General features: G+C 45.6%; 1 protein-coding gene across 1 annotated transcript in view; it reads right to left on the minus strand.

Annotated features, from left to right (window-relative positions):
* Window positions 1-279: 279 nt before the first annotated feature.
* Window positions 280-18,475, minus strand: part of LOC129495589 (collagen and calcium-binding EGF domain-containing protein 1) — a 225,350-nt gene continuing 207,154 nt past the window's right edge. Inside the window, exons 6-11 of the mRNA XM_055303235.1 lie at window positions 16,004-16,107; window positions 11,313-11,433; window positions 6,138-6,277; window positions 6,003-6,038; window positions 5,289-5,324; window positions 280-4,407 (exon numbers count right to left, since the gene is read on the minus strand). Of these exons, the coding sequence (XP_055159210.1) occupies window positions 4,174-4,407; window positions 5,289-5,324; window positions 6,003-6,038; window positions 6,138-6,277; window positions 11,313-11,433; window positions 16,004-16,107 (671 nt within the window). The 3' untranslated portion in view covers window positions 280-4,173. The remainder of the gene's footprint in view (window positions 4,408-5,288; window positions 5,325-6,002; window positions 6,039-6,137; window positions 6,278-11,312; window positions 11,434-16,003; window positions 16,108-18,475) is intronic.

Consider the following 18,475-nt stretch of genomic DNA (forward strand, 5'->3'; position numbering starts at 1 on the left):
GCGCAGGACCCTCACAGGCCTCTCCAATGATCCCCCTAGAGTTCCGGTTTGAAGAGCCCACCTGGGGGGGGGGAGTGGTTCCCCAGAGCATTCTCCCCAGCTGGACACATGGGCCTTTTGACCTTGACTCAGACTCAGATGTTCGGTCCACACTCAGACCCCAGGAGGTGGCCCACCGGCAATGCGTTTTCCAGCTCTTGGGAGAGATGTCTCCATCTCCTTGTACTCATCTCATAAAGACAGAGACCAAGAGTCAGGACAAAACACAGGACAACCACATAAGAAAAATAACTTTGTTATTAAGCATATATAATCTCATCAAAAGTACTTCATAGTATCACATCCATAACTGTTTGAATATTAGCTCAACTGTGATATGGACCTGTTATAAATAATGAACCCAGCTACTTCAGTATAGGACAAGTCGCTGCAAAATAACAGTCGTGACACACACAGAATCCTCTAGGGCACATGCTTTCGGGATCTCATAAAGAATGCTGAGGGTCTCTGGGGGATGTGTAAAAGGCTCTTTCGTCTATGCCTTCCCTAAAGCCGTCATTTTTTTTTTTGAAGGAACTAGTGAAGTATAAGATTTTATGCTTTAACAATTCCAGTCATGTTTTTTTTTTTTTTTTGCTTCAAATGGAAAATTATTTTTTGATTTGTTGGGAAATATACACGCTGAGCATGCCAGGAAAAACTTCATCTCTTTCCCTGAATTTATTATTAATAACTTGAGATGGCTCTATTCTATTAGTTGTTTGGCCTGGATTCCTATGAATAAATTTCCTCTTCAGGAAGGTTATCTGAAAGATGTCAAGGTTGCACAATGAGGCTGCTGTCTCTCTGTGACAGGCCAGCCTTTGGGGAGAGGGGGAGGGATGCCCAAAGTATGACAAGGAATTTGCTCTCGGTGCAAGGAGATGCCTGGTGCCTAGTCACGGCGATGATCTTCCCTGCCTGCCTGGAGAAAGCCATCATAAGGCAAAGAGTAGTTGTGAATCCTGGAGAGGGAAGTATGATCAGAGCCAGGGTGCCCTTCACCTGGTGTTTGGTGGGGTAATACCCCTGCCCCCGTGCCAATGCACATTTGTTATGTGTACCTGTTAGGCTATGGGCCTACGTTTATACAGTAGAAATGACTTCAGCCGGTCAGTTCACTCAGTGGCGGGTGTTGGAATGAACACAGGACCAAGAAGACAGCATTCCCTTTGTACCCCCAAACTTTTTGGCATAGTAAAGCTTATAATTTCTCCTTCTGGAAATGGGGATGGAGGAGGATTTTCCTAAACGAAAACGGATGCCCTCCTTGCACTATTTTCAATAGCATATTTTTTATTCCCACAGCTTTCTAAAAAAAAAAAAAAGAGCAATTATGAGGTCTTATTTTAGATTCTATTTATCAGGGTGCGAAAAAAAATGAAAGCCAATATTTCTGCTAAAGGGCTGAGGAGATGTGCAAAGATCTTTTTTCTCCCCATAAAACATGGTGCAGCTTAGCAAAGCTGTGGCAAATTTTATTCCCCATTAGGTTCTGAGAAGCACTGTTTAGACAGTGAGCTTTGACGTCCTATCTGTCACTAAAAGATACATGAGGATTAACAGTGATTTTGCCTTATCTTCGAAAAGTATAATCTGGGCTTATAGGGTACCTACTTGTTCCTGGGTAGCAGTCCAAGGTTTGAGAATCTCGGGATGAACAATTATAAACTGACCTGATCTAGCAGATGGAAAGTATATAATACAGGTTATTATCTGTTTTGCTGGAAAATAGCATATAGAATAGGCTCATGAATCCCAGATATTACTTCCTTCAGTTCCTTTTAAAATATATTATCCTAGTCTCTGGTCAAACATGCAGTTTGGCTGCATTTTATGAGCATGTGACAATAAAGAAGTTTGTATTTCTAAACACAAATCCTCATTAAAAAAAAAATCAAAGATGGACCTAATTATTTCTCCTAAGGCCTGTAAATAATTTTCTTTAGCACTCATCCATCCACACCCTTTAAATATTGTGTTCTGCAAACAGGCAATGTTAAATGCATTCCAGATGGGAATCAACAGCTGCTTAGCTCAGCTCTCAGTGAACCCGAGGTTGGTAGAGCTTTTGCGGTGAAGACTGGACTCTGGAGAGACGGAAGGTGGAGGGAAAATGCTAGAAAAGGAATGCTGAGAATGCGTTTGCTTGTTCCTGTGACTTTCTGGCAGACTGGCCCTGGGGATTTTGCAAGAGGAAGAAACAGTGGAGCAAAGGGTCTGCGAAAAACCCAGCCAGTGGCTGACTGGCTATGCTTCTACCTTGATGGCAATAAGGGACGGCAGGCTGTTGTCATGGGAGACTCACAAACAGAAGTCCTTCCTCTGGTTCTAGAGAAAGAAGATTGAAAGGTGGCACACGCTCACCCACAGTGGCTCTCCTCAACAAGCTTTCCCAGGAGGAGAGTTAAATGACGGGCAAAATGGAAAAAGAGAAGTAAACACACATGTCCCAGAAATATGGGGAGAAACCGCAGGGTGAGGAAGAGGAGCCCCACCATGAGCAAGCATGAGTGTGACAATGATCATCCGTGAGGCTCAAGACAGAGGGGAGGGCTGCCGAACAGGTGGCTGCCTTTCTGGGTGGCAGATGCCAATGTGGATTCAAGGAAAACTGTGCAATCCCCATCAAAACCAAGAGATTCCCCAACAATATTCCAAAAGAGTGGATGCTCTTGCTCATTTCTTCGGGGGTTACTCTTGGTCCTGTTTCTACAGAACCAGAGGAAGTCTTTTCTGGAATATGCTCCCCTCTGGGACCCAGAGGTGTATGGGCAACCACAGACTCAACAGAAGTTTGAGAATACAAGCCTCTCCCGGCTGTTTCCCACCTCTGCTGAGGAAGGAGGATCCAGGAGAAGGCCTGTGAGAACGAAAACTTGGACTGAATGATGGAAAACTGGGGAAAAATGGGAATAGTGGGAAGGAAATTTCTGGCAACCAAGAAAAATTGTTATTTCTGTCTGCCTCCAAGAGAACTTCCAGTGGAGCATACTCTCTGTGTTGGCAAGCTCCGCTGGCCCCAGACAAGGGCTTCCAATTCCCAAGGAGAGCAGATTGACTTGCCTCTACAGAGTCCTTCGGGAACCTGCCCCAGGCTCTGCTTCTCCCTCCCCGACTGCCTCCTTCCAGCCTCCAGTGCACGTTGATCTAACCAGGATCATGGCCTAATGGCACCTTCTGGGCACCCAGGCAGATCCAGGCCATTCAGCGCATCTCCCTATGTGTCAACCACTCTTATTTAACCATCGGTGATTTACTGAGCGAGCCCACTCATGGGATCAAGTAGCTTTAAACCGTCCTGGCAAACCAGGAGCCCGTCATTCTAGAGGGGATCTGGGCACTTCATTCGTTTGCTCTGAGAAGAGGATTTACTCCTACAGCTAGAGTAACACTCTTCTCTGAATAGGAAACTTACAGAACCACACGGCCCAAACCCATAATAGTCATATTTGAATGTAGAATGTGGCAACTTTACAGGAGAGTAAATAGAGGACTATAATTTTTCTCCCTCTTCCCTAATCCCTGCTCCTCCTCATTTCCCTCCTTCCTTTAATCAAAATTGGTAAACAAAGTTGGACAGGAGGATAGACTATTTAAAATACATTAGATTGACAAGGAAAAAATATCTGCCAAGGTCAGATATACATGGTTGTTTTCCCCCTTTTAATTAAAGAAGCCTAATTTTGATACTGACTAGTAGTCTAGTTTGGACACATACTTTTTTTTTTTTTTTTAATAAGTAACCTCACCTCTTCTCAGAGCTCACCTTGCCACTTTTCCCCTTTTGGACCTTTAAGACCCCATGAGGGCCACTTAACTCAGAAATCCAGAAATTCCTAAATAAGAAGTAAAAGGAGTCTTCAAATGTAGGATCCCTCAGCCCTCTGCCCCCCTAACTGTCTCTCGGAGGGAAGTGTGTAAATTAGTGACTGACTCCCTCAGGTCTCTTGCAGGCGACTCTGAGAACAGTATTTGGAAGAAGAGCAGGAGGGAGAAGGCAGGAAAAGAGTAAAGAGATGAAAGATGTATCTTTTCTGGGTCTCCAGTGGGTTTTTTTTTTCTGTATATGATTTAACTGCAGGTGAAAACACTCCTTTTCCTCTCCTCTGGCGTGACGGATGATGGGATGTGCTAAGGATAAAAGTCTCTGGTGGGTCCCAAGTCCCTTGTCTCCGTTCTTTTCGGGTACTCGTCTCCAGAGCCGAAGTCCATGGTTTCTGGATAGTTGGAAAACTTCTGAGGTAAAGGGAACTCCTCTGCTGAAGAGTGTGTCCGGTGCCCAAACACTTTCTCCTGCAGCTCAGCGATGTCATTGCGGATGTCAGCCAGCATAAGTAGCAGGAAGTCGAAAGAACCAGGGGGTCCCTGTGCACATGAGAGGAGTCAAAGCCAGAAGACCACAGACTCAGTGCCGTGCAAAGCCATGGCTTCTATGGGCACCATGATTTGCTACTCTCCCTGGCTCGATGGCAACTATTTAGTTGATAACCCTGCGTCCTAAGTGGAGTAAACGTAACACCTACTATAGTAGCCAGGGTGGGGAGGGGGGTGGTGTTCTTAAGATTGTCTTCTAATTCCTTCATCTTCTATATGAGCTGAAGTGACACATCATCTCTCCTCCCTCCTAATTCTCAGCTACATCAAATCTGGTAGAATTAAAGAATATGAGAAGAACCCTCCCACATTACTCTCCTTAAGAAAATGGGGGAGAGACTTATGGAGGTGCAGAGTAGTGGTTAAGAGGTTGGGATTCTGTTGGGTTTGAATCTCAACTCTGTCGTTTACTAGCTGGTCTTGGGCAAGTCACTCAATTTTTTGGGTTTCCATCTCCCTATCTGTAGAATGGAGATAATAGCCCCAACATCATAGGGTTTCATAAGTGAATATTTAAATGAGTTAACGTATATTAAAGGCCTACAGCAACATAAATGCTCAAATAGACTCATGGCCTGCTGGTTTTTGTTTTTGTTTAATCCTAACAGAAGATCTTCCATGTAAAGATTAACATGGGGGGGGGGGGGACAACCAACCAAAAACCCAGAAAACAAATTTTAAAAATAAATCCCAACCAGTTCTTAAAGTCCTCCATGATTTTCCTAACCATGGAATTCGACTTGGGCAGGATGAGTGATGGTTAGAAGGGGCTGGCTGTTGCTGGTAAGACCCACTTATAGGCTTATCAGAGCTACATCCCTGAGGACATTCCCCTGAGGGAGCGGGGGAGCGGGGCAGATAGTGCTACTTACTGGCGACCCTCTGGGTCCAGGTGCCCCTCTCTCTCCCTGCAAGCAGAAAGGTCGGATTAGCTTTGTGGACCATGTTGGATGCCACTACCACTCTCTATTTAGACCCCCAGCATCACCATTGCCCTGCACAAACAAGTATTTTCTATCAGAAACAAATACAAGCTTGAAGCTGGACTCAAGGGACCATTTATCTGAACAGAACCACTTGGGTCAAGTGTCTCTCATTCCGATGTCCCCCAGGGCCACGTATTTTCAGTCCAGATCTGACAAAAGGAATGCTTGTATTTCCAGGCAACGTGTGCAATAACTTACAAACTTTCGAAAGTAATGCACGCTGACTTATCTGAGAGGCGAGTAGTGGGCAGCTCTTGAAGTGAAACTATCCACTTGCTGAACATGGAGCTTTTCCTGGTCTTGATGCAAACGTGTTAAAGGAGTGGGGACACACACCACAGCCCTACAGGAGAACACTGCTGCACGGAGGCTTGTTTAAAATTTATGGGGGTTGTTCATTCCTAGAAGTGGTTTTGATGGTTGTTTTTGTAATTACGGTTATTTACATCTTAGCTTTTCTTTCCTGCTTGGGGGAAAAAGTGTCTCAATTTTGCAAGGCACAAAATGGGGGTAGTAAACAGTGCTTGAGCTTTATGTGATGCCTGCCGAGTTGGCTGCAATTAGTAATACTTGGGCTGTAAGGACCACTCTAAGACTTACCTTAGAGCCATCTCTTCCTGGTGCACCTGGCGGACCCTACAAGATAAAGGGATCTAGCTCAACAGAAGGAAAAGGCATGGGACAAGAAGAGGCTTTCCTCAACAACAGTAAGTGGATCTCCGACAAAATACTGACCACGGGGCCCCTCCGGCCTTGCTTAATGTGAGACAGATCGGGAGATGGTCCCATGGGTCCCATTGAGCCCCGTGGGCCGGGCTGTCCAGGAGGGCCTGGCATTCCGGGGAAACCCGGGCTCCCCTTTGGTCCTGGTGAGCCTGTAATCAAAGAACATCTCATTAGCTCCGTATCCCGTGAGGAGGATGAAGGCTCTGGCTGACCAAAGAGTCTGGGAGCCCTTTGCAGCCTTTCTCTTTGCAGTCTGCCCTTTGCCTTCTGACATCTCTACTAAGATGCCCTATAAGCATTTTAAAACTTAACATGATCAGAATTCTCCATCCTTATATAATCATTGCAGACCACATTTCTCCAAAAATATCTCAATCCTCTTCTCTGTAAGAGAATTAACAGCATACTATACAAATAATGTGTGTATATAATAGATACAGATATATACATTAGCTATATATCAAATACAGATGTATATAACCATATCCATATACATACCACATAAACTCCATACGGGTTTCTGTAGTCGTTTATGGATACCATTGTCCTCTGAATATCCTAACACTTAAAAATTGCGGAGATTTCATACAGAAATCTGGACAATGGCATCTGTTTGAAAACAGGAAGAACTAAAGCCAGAACTAAATCCCAGATACATCTTCCCATTGGCATGATGGGTTAGCTTTCTCTCCACTGCTTACACCCCGAGTCTTCATTCATCTGAGCCGCCTGCCTGGGCCCTATAGACATTGTGGGTTTTTTTTTTTAATTTCTTCTCCGAAGCCTAAAGTGACAGAGCACTGGGAGTCTCCTGAGCTTAAGACCAAGCTATAGGACTGCTCTTGTGCCTGCTTGATAAGGTATGTGTGCCAGATGGTGCCATATTTACTATGGAAACTGATGGGGAAGGCCTACAGTGCTCATCTACCTTTAACTACAGACATGGAGAACTGTAAATAGTCACTCTGGCTTGGGCTGGGCTTGTGGTGGGGGGTAGTGTCTGGCACACGGTGAGGGAATGCCTCGCCGGCTCCTGGGGAGCATAGGTGCTAAGCTGTGGGGCAGCCCCTTGGTGCAGGCTTCAGGATGTTGGCTTCTACATTAGGTCTGGAATGTCAGCTGGGGCAGGGGGATGAGGGAGAAGGAGGTGAGCATTAGGAGAATATTTTATTATTGTAGTAAATGACACATAATATAAAAGTTACCATTTTGACAACTTGAAGATGTACTGTTTAGTAAAGTACATTCACCTTGTTGTGCAATAGATCTTTAGGACTTTTTCATCTTGCAAAGCTAAAACTCTGTACCTACTAAACAACAGTTCCTCATTTCCCCTTCCCCAGCCACTGGCAACTACCACTCTACTTCTGGTCTCTATGAACGTGACTGCTTTGGATACCTCCTATTAGTAGAATCATATGGCATTTGTCTTTTTTGTGACTGGTTTATTTCACTTAGCATGATGTCCCCCAAGTTCCTCCATGTTATAGCACGCAACAAGATTTCCTTCTTTTTAAGGCTGCATAATATTCCACTGCTGTATATAGCACATTTTGTTTGTCCATTCATCCACTGATGGACATGGGTAGCTTGGCGATTGTGAGTAGTGTTGCCACATATACAGGTACGCAAACATCTCTTTGTTCTCTTGCTTTTGATTCTTTTGGATACTATGCCCACATGTGGACTGCTGGATCATATTAGTTCCACTTTTAATTTTTTTTTAGAAAAAATACTCCATACTGTTTTCCATAGTGGCTGCACCAGTTTGCATTCCCGCCAACATGGTGCAAGGGGCCTCTTTTCTCCACAATTCCCACCAACACTTATTCTCTTCTTTTCTTGATAGTGGCTGTCCTAATGGATGCAAAGTGATACCTTATAGCTAGGTTTGCATTGCTCTATGAGGAGTGATGTTGAGCATCTTTTCATGTGCTTCTTGGCCATTTGTATATCATCTTCAGAGAAATGTCTATTCAAGTCCTTTGTCTAATTTTATTTTGAGTTGATTTTTTTATTGCTGAGTTGTAGTGTTTTTATCTCCTATTCTGGATATTAACTCCTTATCAGATAAATGATTTGCAAATATTTTTCCCCCTTCCATAGACTGCCTTTCACTCTGCTGATTGTACCCTTGGACGTACAGTTTTTAAGTCTGATGTAGTCCCCTTTGTCTATTTTTACTTTTGTCATCTGTGTGTTGATGTCATACCTAAGAAATCTTTGCCAAATCCAGCATCATGAAGCTTTTCTCCTATGTTTTCTTCTAGGAATTCTATAGTCTCAGATCTTACATTTAGATCTTTAATCCATTTTAATTTTTGTATATGGTGTGAGAGAAGGGTCCAACTTCATTCTTTTGCATATGTAACAACATGAGTTTTGACCTGTTTTCAACTGTCAACTTTGTGAGGGCATGGGCCACATCCTAATCGTCTGCACATCTGCAGAATCCCAGATACATACATGCTCTTCAGAAAATGTTTCACATCAAGTGAGCACACTGAAGACAGTGGCTGATTGCTGTGCTAGAATTATTTGCCAGTGATGCTTATTTCAAATGCATACAGTAATACTATCTAGCTCCTACTAGTGACAGAACAGAGTAATTTTCAGGCGTCAGAAAACAGAAAAGTCAAATCAAGGAAACAAAGATTTCTGATCTTTCATATTTGGGGAAATCTATTATAGCTCACAGAAAAATTAAACCAAAGTTAAAGACAGTCAATGTTCTATGAAAACATGTTTTACATCCTTACTCTCAATGCTGGTTCCAGGCACATCCTGAAAGAGTTTACCTGGGAAAGGGGATCAGATTCCTCCTATAACTAAATCCTTCCCCTCCAGTAGCACAAGGACAGGACAGAGAGAACATTTTGTCTTCATTTACACAATCAATGAACTTCAGGATCATTGTATGTCAAGTGTCCTTAGAATGTGGGGTTTTGATATGCAAATTGAATCAGTTTATCCATAACAGTAGGCGCCAGGGAGCAGCAGCCACCTTGTCACCACCAAAGCCAAAGGATTCCAACCCAGTGTAGTTTCCAATGTTGGCACTCCAGTCTTGGATTAAGCCCTGGGACTGGACTTTTGGTTATGGATAAGAGAAATCTAGTTATCTCTCTAGCTGCCCAAAAACATCTCAATGGAGGACATGATAAACTGGTGCTGGAATTTAGGAGAGAGAAAGAAAGGATTGGAAGACAAAGTAAGGGCACAGTCTGTTGCCAAAGTTAGTACTCTTATTCTCTGCTCCATCAAGGACCCTGGACAGCTCAAACTATGTTAGAAACCAGATGGCAGAATTGGAAAGGAAAGCTAGCAAGTCATTCATTAAGAAGAAATACAGCCAATGGTACCCTTGTTTCTACTTCATTTGTCCCTGTTGGGAGTGATTTGTAGACTGGCCTGCAGATGAACTTCATCCAGGGAAGCAGAGCAAGAACATACTCTTAGAAAATGGTGGGGGAACTCTGTGTTGGGAATCAATTTGTAAGGAGATCTACATCTACTTAGAAGCAGCAAGAGGCTGCCTGTGGGAGGCATCTGGAGAAAACTCCACCAAGGCCCAGGAAACGAACAAGAGGATCAACTAAGGTCCTGGACCAGTTCTTGTTCCCTGTATAGACTGAGACCCAGGGCACCTATGTTTGGTAGAAACCAGGAGATTAAGATATAAGTGAAAAAGAAAACAAATAACTAGTCTGGAATGAATTTGGAGACTTTGTTCTTGTTGAACTTCCAATCTAAAATCTTCCCATATTCTTCCTGCTTGAACAAACCCTACCACTCTTCCAAGTCCATGTCAAACCCTAGTCCTGGGATCACTGTCCGCCAGAGTGGTCTCCCTTCTGTAAGCTCTCACAGCAGAAAGCACCTGTGCACTTACTTAGGGGCATACAGATACCATCTTATTCTATTGGCTTTTACTCTTTGTGCCTTCTCTTTCTCATTAGAAGGCGAGGGGGATCCCTGGGTGGCTCTGTGGTTTAGCATTGCCTTTGGCCCAGGGCGTGATCCTGGAGTCCCACATCGGGCTCCCTGCATGGAGCCTGCTTCTCCCTCTGCCTGTGTCTCTGCCTCTCTCTCTGTCTCTGTGTCTCTCATGAATAAATAAAGAAATCTTTAAAAAAATTTTAGAAGGCGAGGTCATTCAGAACACCTAGTATACCACTTAGCAATGATAATCAGGGATAAGATACTCCATGTTCTAGAATCATCTGCTGACACTAATATCATTTCCTTTACTGATGTGGATAAGAGTCTGTTGATCAATCTATGGAGAGGGACTCATAATAAAATAGAAAATATCATGTAACTATATTTTAAAGTTCTCATTGTGTATTTCCTGATGGAACAATAGGACATTTGGGATTTTCTTCAAGGGATGAGGGTGAATCTCTAAAATAATATGTTGAATACAAAAAGCCAGACAAAAAGAAAACCTATGATGAGATTCCATTGCTCTGAAGTTCTAGAACAGATAAAAGTAGTTAGAAAGCAGGTCAGTGGTTCTCTACAGTTAGAAGCAGAGAAGTACATTGCAAAGGGGCACAGGGAACTTTCTGGGGTAATGGAACTATTCTATATCTTGATGTAGATATACGGCAGTGGTTAGAATGGGCTTGATATACGACGTATATATTCGTCAGAACTTGTTGAACTGTGATTTAAAGGGGGTACGTTTCACTGTATTTAATTTTATCTCAATAACGCTGACTTAACAAAGAAAAATATATAAAGAAATACAGATGTGAGTGTGTTCACAAATAATAGGGGAAGGAGGAAATAAGATTGAGGAATAAGCAGAAACAAGGCTGGCCATAAGTGGTTACAGCTGGCTGATGTACCCTGGGGGTTCCTCACCCAGTTCTATTTTTGTATGTTACCATTAAAAATAAGTCTTCATTTTGTTTCTCAGTAACTTAAAATGTTAAAAATCTTACCCATGCCCAGGACAATGACCTCCTTCTTCCAGATTTCTCCTGGTTATGAGGGCTTTTTAGGCTTGGGGACCCAATTCCCCCAGGCTTCTCATAACATAGGTGTGGGAGCCCCCTGGATTCCTGTGGCTGCCCTCACCCACGGAGGCTGAACTTGGTCCAGCCCGCGCTCATATGAGCTCCCGGCAGGCTTTGGCTGGTGGCTCTGTCACCATCCTCTGCCCTCCTCCCCACTCACCAGGAGGGCCTTGGCCACCAGGCAGCCCAGGGGGTCCCGGAAGGTAGGCGTTTGAGGCCAGCACCTTGTTGCCAGTGATGTACTTGCCTAGGTCGGCAGCACTGTTGGGGAGCAGGGCAATCTGTAAAGAGAAAGGGATCCACGGTCAGGAAGGGATGACTCCAGTGCCAGGGAGATTTGTTCGCATCTCTGTGTCTGCAGAGCCTGCAAATTCTTTTTGTGGTAATTTCCCCTCCCTCTGAGCCTGTTAGAACTCAAAGGAGCTGTAGAAATCCCCTTCCAAATCCAGAGGCCTTCCAGTGAAAATCACTTGTATGAGATCACTTGGCTGGTTAGTGGACAAACCTGGGTAGCCTCCAGATAGTCCAGACATCATCATTACTCATTATTACCATAATGGATAGATTCTGTTTGTTTCAGACTTTCAATGTGTTAATTACTTTATTTAGTACTTACCCTGTGCCAGGCCCTGTGCTTGGTTCTAAGGTGACAATGGTGCTCAACACATGGTCCCTGCTCTTAGACGCCCCTCAGCCTTGGGAGCCAGGGCCAAGAATTTGGCTTATGGTTCATCTAGACACTCAGCTGGTGGGGATCCAGTAGAAAACAGTGACCGTCATGGAAAAATACGCCCGCAAAGTTTTTGACAGTCCTACCTTCAAAAGGTGGAGGCTAACTTCCACCCTCTGAGTGTGAGCTGTACTTACAGACTCACCTCCAGTAACTAGAAAATGATGGAAGTGATAGTGCGTAACTTCTGCGACGAGGGCATAAAAGGCACCATGGCTTCCTCTTTACTTTCCCTCCTGGGTTGCAGGTAGCTCACTCTAGGGGAAGCTGGAGGGGCCACCCAGACAAATAACCTTCACATTCCTTGAGGTCAGGGATGCTGTGTGAATCTTATGGGTGAGCTGAATATTATGAATCTCCACTTCCTCACCAATAAAAGGGAACATCACCAGCCACCTTTACAGTTGTGGAGATTTAATGGGAAACCATAGATATGGTTTGTGTTATGGTGTGTAACCACCATAGTGAGGGTTACACACCATCACTTCCATCATTTTCTAGTTACTGGAGGTGAGTCTACGCACAGCTCACACTCGGAGACTGGAAATTAGCCTCCACCTTTTGAGTGTAGGGCTGGCATTGCGGACATATTTTTCCATGATGGTCACTGTTTCTTACTGGATCCTGTAGGTTAGGTGCCCAGGACAGGACCTGGGACATACTAAGTGGTTCAATAAATGGTAGTTGCAGTCTCTTTCTTTCAAGAAGCTAATTTGAAAAGTGCCAAGTCAGGTGGGGAAAGGCACATTTCTGAGGGTCACAGCTACACCTTCCAGAAGACTTAGGCTGGATCCTGGAGTTCAGTAAAAACCAAGTCTCTGAGATTTTCTGGAACATGTTCTACTTGTCCCCACATCCTCTTGGAGGGGCCCTGCTTGGAAACCCTGTGCACACAGAGCAACAGAGGCCTGGAGAAGGCACATGGCAAAGCTCATCCCTAGCCTTAGAATGTTCTGATGCCAGACAGCCATCTCTGGATCTGAGAGATCAAGCCTGGAAGATGAGACCTGCACGTTCAGCTCTCTCTACTCCCTTAGAAAAGCTGTCAGGTGATCCAGTAAATGTCAACCTCTGTTTCCTGGATGACTTGCTGCTGGGTAATTACAACCCGGCTCCCTTCAGTTCCTCTACACATCAGCAGGATGAGTGGAAAGTAAAGGTCCTACTGTTTTGGAGGCAGGTCGCCAGGGTCCCTGTCTTGACTTGCTGCATAAAATACAGCAGAGGATGGGCTTGGGGGATGCAGGTATTTGTGAAGATCATAGTAAAATAGGAAGGGTCTACATTTCTCCTAGATTCCAATTGATAGAATCATGAATATCATTATCTTTTTTTTTTTTTTAAGATTTATTCATGAGAGACACAGAGTGAGAGCGACAGGCAGAGACACAGGCAGAGGAGAAGCAGGCTCCATGCAGGGAGCCCGACGTGGGACTCGATCCTGGGTCTCCAGGATCACGCCCTGAGCTGCAGGCGGCACCAAACTGCTGCACCACTGGGGCTGCCCGAATATCATTATCTTATATGAGCTTTCCTAATAAAGTATCTACCTCATAGAGTTGTTGGTACAAATCAAGTAGATGCTGCCTGTAAAGCACTTTGTACGGACATATAATTAATGTTATTTAGGGGCACCTGGGTGGCTCAGTTAAGCCTCCAACTCTTGGTTTGGGCTCAGGTCATGATCTCAGGGTTGAGAGATTGAGCTCCACATCAGGCTCTGCACTCAGGGGGAGTCTGCTTAAGATTCTCTTTGTCTAAAAAAAAAAAAAAAAAAAAAAGATTCTCTTTGTCTGCCCCTGCCCCCATGCTCTGCTTGAAATCCTCTCCCTCTGCCCCTCCCCCATGTTCACTGGTGTGCTCTCTCAAATCTTTAAAAAAATGTTACTTGGTAAACATTCAAAGCTCTAAGTATCGAATACTGTTTTAAGACCTTTATAAATGTTAACTCATTTGATCAACATGAAAACAGAAAAAGTATTGTCATCCCCTTTCAATAGGAGGGAGGCACAGAGACATTAAGTCGCTTCCCTAGGGGCATATATCCAACTTGTAGCGGGGCTAGGATTTAAACTTAGCCTATATGGTTCTGGAATCTGTGCTCCTAACTACTACACCAAGTTGCCTTTCAGTGTTACCAGTGATCCTCAGCAAAGCATCCACAGTCACTTTAGAATGGACTAGTCTTCCCAACATCCTGAGGAGGCCCCTTTTGCAGAGCAACTAGATCAAGGTAGCAGAGGAAATCACAAACGATCGTGAAGCCCCTCAATATTTCTTTCACAGAATGTAGATTCAGAATCTACATTCTGTGAAAGCCAGGGAGGCTAAGGGAAAGCCAGATACTGATTTAGTAGCTTCATTTCTGAACAACTCATGAGGTTTAGTAGCACTATTGTAATGATCATCCAGGATGGAAAAAGCTTCCCTATAGCTCCTGGATTTTTAACTCTCCGAGAGAGGAAGCAGAGAGTAGCTTTAGGTCTTGAGATATTGAGCAACTGCCTCCCCTAAACCCTAATCCTCTGGCCTATGAAATGCAAACTTACTTCTTCCATGAACCGTTTTTGGATTTGCTCAGTAAGTATCAATGCAACTTTAACCTGAGGACGTGTGTGGGACGTGTTTATCTCTCTGTGTTCACGCTGCTACACTTACAAAGTGTTCCATCCGTTCCCCTTTTTGGATCACAGACTCCTTAGGATCCTGATTACAGGATACATCTATAGATCTTTGCCAACAACACATGAAAGACCAGTGAGGCCATTCTTCCCCGCCAATCCATCTGCTTGTTTTGCCTGGTAGCTGTGGTTCTCATTAAGGGCTGCTTGAATGTTTGTTGAACATGGAAAAGCAATATTGTCCTGTGCTTACCCTTTGGCCTTTAGAATAACAAAGTCAAGCAGACAATATATCCTCTTTGATGTGCAAAGAGCCTCAGGGAGAAGCAGTTAAGCAAACAAAGCAGTACGTTTATGTTTTATCAGCATAAGAACAATTTCTGAATTGCTGACAAACTGCCAAATTGACTGAACTCAGGTATAGTAAGTACCATCGATCTAGGCCCAGGATAGTTTCAAGAAACCAGGTCCTAGATCCATCACGGGGGCATTACTCACAGCACAACAATGTTACTAGAAATCTGATATTCTCTGAGGCATGTGTGGGAGCCTTTTATAGAGTGGGTCAGTCAGTCCTCATTCTTGTAGACACGAGGTACCCAAACGGCTGCTTTCCAATGTGAAAAATCAAGCTGCTACAGAAGTTTATCATCAGCTTATGGAAGTTTATAGGCAGGACGTCCTCTATTGGAAACATGCTCAAAATGTTAGATGAGACAGAATTGTGTAAGTCTGCCCCAGGACCCTCTGTCTGGACATTCATTTCACCAAAAGTTGCAATAGTCCTAGCTCCTCCTCCCTACGGCTTCACCACGCGCCCCTTGCCTCACAGCCTGTTTTAATAGGTTTTATTTTATTTTATTTTTTTAATTTTTATTTATTTATGACAGTCACACAGATAGAGAGAGAGAGGCAGAGACACAGGCAGAGGGAGAAGCAGGCTCCATGCACTGGGAGCCTGACGTGGGATTCGATCCCGGGTCTCCAGGATCGCGCCCTGGGCCAAAGGCAGGCGCCAAACCGCTGCGCCACCCAGGGATCCCTTAATAGGTTTTAATTAGGTAATCTCCATCCCTTTCCTGCCTTGGTCATCTTGTTGCCCTTTAGATGGCAGCTCTGGGGATCCCTGGGTGGCGCAGCGGTTTAGCGCCTGCCTTTGGCCCAAGGCGCGATCCTGGAGACCCGGGATCGAATCCCACGTCGGGCTCCTGGTGCGTGGAGCCTGCTTCTCCCTCTGCCTGTGTCTCTGTCTCTCTCTCTCTGTGTGTGTGTGTGTGACTATCATAAATAAATAAAAATTTAAAAAAAATTAGATGGCAGCTCTGTGGGTGGGCGGGCAAAATGAAGTTCAGGGCCAAACCTAGCTGGCCCCACCCTCAGTGAAGGCTCAAGGACACTGTGGGCGACAACTCACTTTCTTATTGTTTCTAAGCATCCTTCCTCTTCGTCTCTGTCAACCCCTCCTTTTATGTGACTATCTCTGACAGAGGCTGCACGTACCTTCTGCTTCAGCTGCAGCACCGTCTGCTTCATCTGGTGAAACTCCTTGCAGGTGGCACAGCAGGTTCCAGCTTCCACCGCGTTCTCAGACTTCTCCTCGTGCCCTGCGGGGGGTCGGGGGGTTGGGGGGTGGCTCAAAGTTTGGGAGGCTGGAGGACAGCCCCAGAAAGAGCATCGCAGAGGGCAGTCTGCCGAGGAAGAGGGGGGCACGCGAGGGAGAGAGGCAGGTGATTCTACAGTTCTCAGGTCACTGACCCCACACCCGGGTCAGGGGAGCGACACAGGCACCTCATCTCGGCTCTGGATTCAGCTGTTTCCACTCAGGGACCCCAGTATCTTCCTCTTTCATATGTGAACATGTGAACCGTGGCCCTTTCATCACGGTTTTTCAGAAGGTGGGATCTACTGACCTGACCTGATTTATAGTCCCATCCTAGGGCCAGTGTTCGCCTACTGTAAATTTTCTCCCCGAGCTCAGGCATGGGACTCTGGTGCGGGGCTCACCAAGCTGGTCTCTGACAGCTCTGATAATCCAGTTGTTTAAATTGAGCACAGCCAGGCCAGGTGGGGCCCCAGATCAGGACTGAGCACTGACCCCTCCAGGGAGGTGTGAAGTCAGGAGGGGAAGTGTTCCAGGTACTCTGCACATACCTGTCTGGGGTAAAGTGGGACAGGCACCAGGAGAGGCAGTCTGGCTGTCCACTGAGAGGGCTCCCAATGCTGCCTTGTACAGCAATGGAAACTCCAAGAGCTTTTTTTGTGAGATCACATCTTGCTAAAGAAAGAATGGGTGAGCTTAATGGTAATGTGGCCAACAATTCACACAACTCTCAGCTTACTGGCATGGAAATGGGCTGCATGAGCCTGTGTGCTGGAGAGACTGGGCCCTAGAGCTCCGCTTGCTGAGATGAGCAGGTGCAGACCACCAGGCTATGTGCGAAAGAGGTCAGTGGTGTGAGAGGGAGGATGTGCGAAGGTTTTGTTGTGGTTGGGAAGGACTGTCTGACACCCAGGGATGTATAAGCACGCCGAGCCCAGAAAGCCTTTGGGGTTGGGCTGGGTGTGTGGATAACCACCCTGGCTGTCTGGAATGGAGCTGGGGACAGCTGAGCAATGTCCCTCTATGCCACTTGTCCTTCTTGGCTCATGTGTTTTTCTTATTCCCCCTTTTCTGGGAAGCCCTCTTTGTCTCCATTCATGGAAATCTCTCAGCTATCAAGACCCAGTTCAGACGTTCCACAAAGCCTGTCCTCTCTCTACAGAGATACCGCAGTCCTGACGTCAGGCGACAGTTACCATGTGTCCAAATGGCGGGTGTTCTAAACTTCCCTGGGAAGTGGCTATGCAATATCTGTGAAATAGAGTGTCATAGGTTGAACCGTTTCCCTGCCAAAGTTCGTATGTTGAAGACCCAATCCCCAGGACCTCAGGATGTGACCTTATTCAGAAATAGGGTCATTGCTGATGTAATGAGTTAAGATGAAGTCCTACTCCTATGTTGGGTCCATAATCAATGTGACTGGTATTCCTACAAAAGGAGAGACATCAGGACGTCCATGTGCACCCAGGGAAGATGCCACACGAAGATAAAGGCAGAGATCAAGTAACACAGCAGGAGTCAAGGGATGCCAAGGATTGCTGGCAACCCCACCAGAAGCCAGGAGAGGGCATGGGGCAGATTCTCCTGCACAGCCCTCGGAAGGAACCAACCCTCCCAACACCTGATCTCAGACTCGTAGCCCCCAGAATGGACATGATACGCTTCCGTCCTTTAAGCACCTAGCTGGTGGCAGTCTATGGCAGGCCTAGCAAACTGACGGGTGTGCTGGGCATTAGGACAGCCCCATGCTCACATGAGCCTTCCCCACGCAGCCTGGCTGACTGCCGCTCCAAAGGGGCCCGTCTTCTGCTTGGTGATCTACGTGGGGACTGGTGTTTCTGCTCTTCGGGAGGTGAGGGAGCCTGGGGGCAACTTGGCAACAGAAATTTCTGGCTGTTCACCTGCAGCACAGATGCAGAGCTCACCTGCCACGCCCCATCCCTGCACCTCACGGGAGGCTTGAGGCTTGGAGCACACACGTTGGGAACATCTCTCAAGCCAGCAGGCGCAAGGGTGTGAAGCAGTGCTCCATCTCGAAGTTACTAGAAGCAATAGGGTTGACCTATAGCTTAGATTTTGAGTGAGTAGGAAAGGCACCTAGATCCACGGACAGTGGCAGTCTCTTTTTAAATCTATTTGTACTCGATGTAACAGGGCCACCCCATTAATCCCCACTTCCTAGGCTAACGGTCCTACCAGTGGCTTCCCCATCTACATGTTCTATTGCTACACTTGCGGAGTGATGTTGGCTCAGTGCAGCTGTGTAATATCGGGTTGAATTAGGAGGATAGGGAAAGAATTACTTGGAGGTGGTAAAGTGGAGTGGTTAAGAGCATGGTCTCCTGAGGGTTATTATCCTGGCTACACAGCCC

The sequence above is a fragment of the Nyctereutes procyonoides genome, unplaced genomic scaffold (assembly GCF_905146905.1).
Source record: "Nyctereutes procyonoides isolate TBG_1078 unplaced genomic scaffold, NYPRO_anot_genome, whole genome shotgun sequence".
Lineage (NCBI taxonomy): Eukaryota > Metazoa > Chordata > Mammalia > Carnivora > Canidae > Nyctereutes > Nyctereutes procyonoides.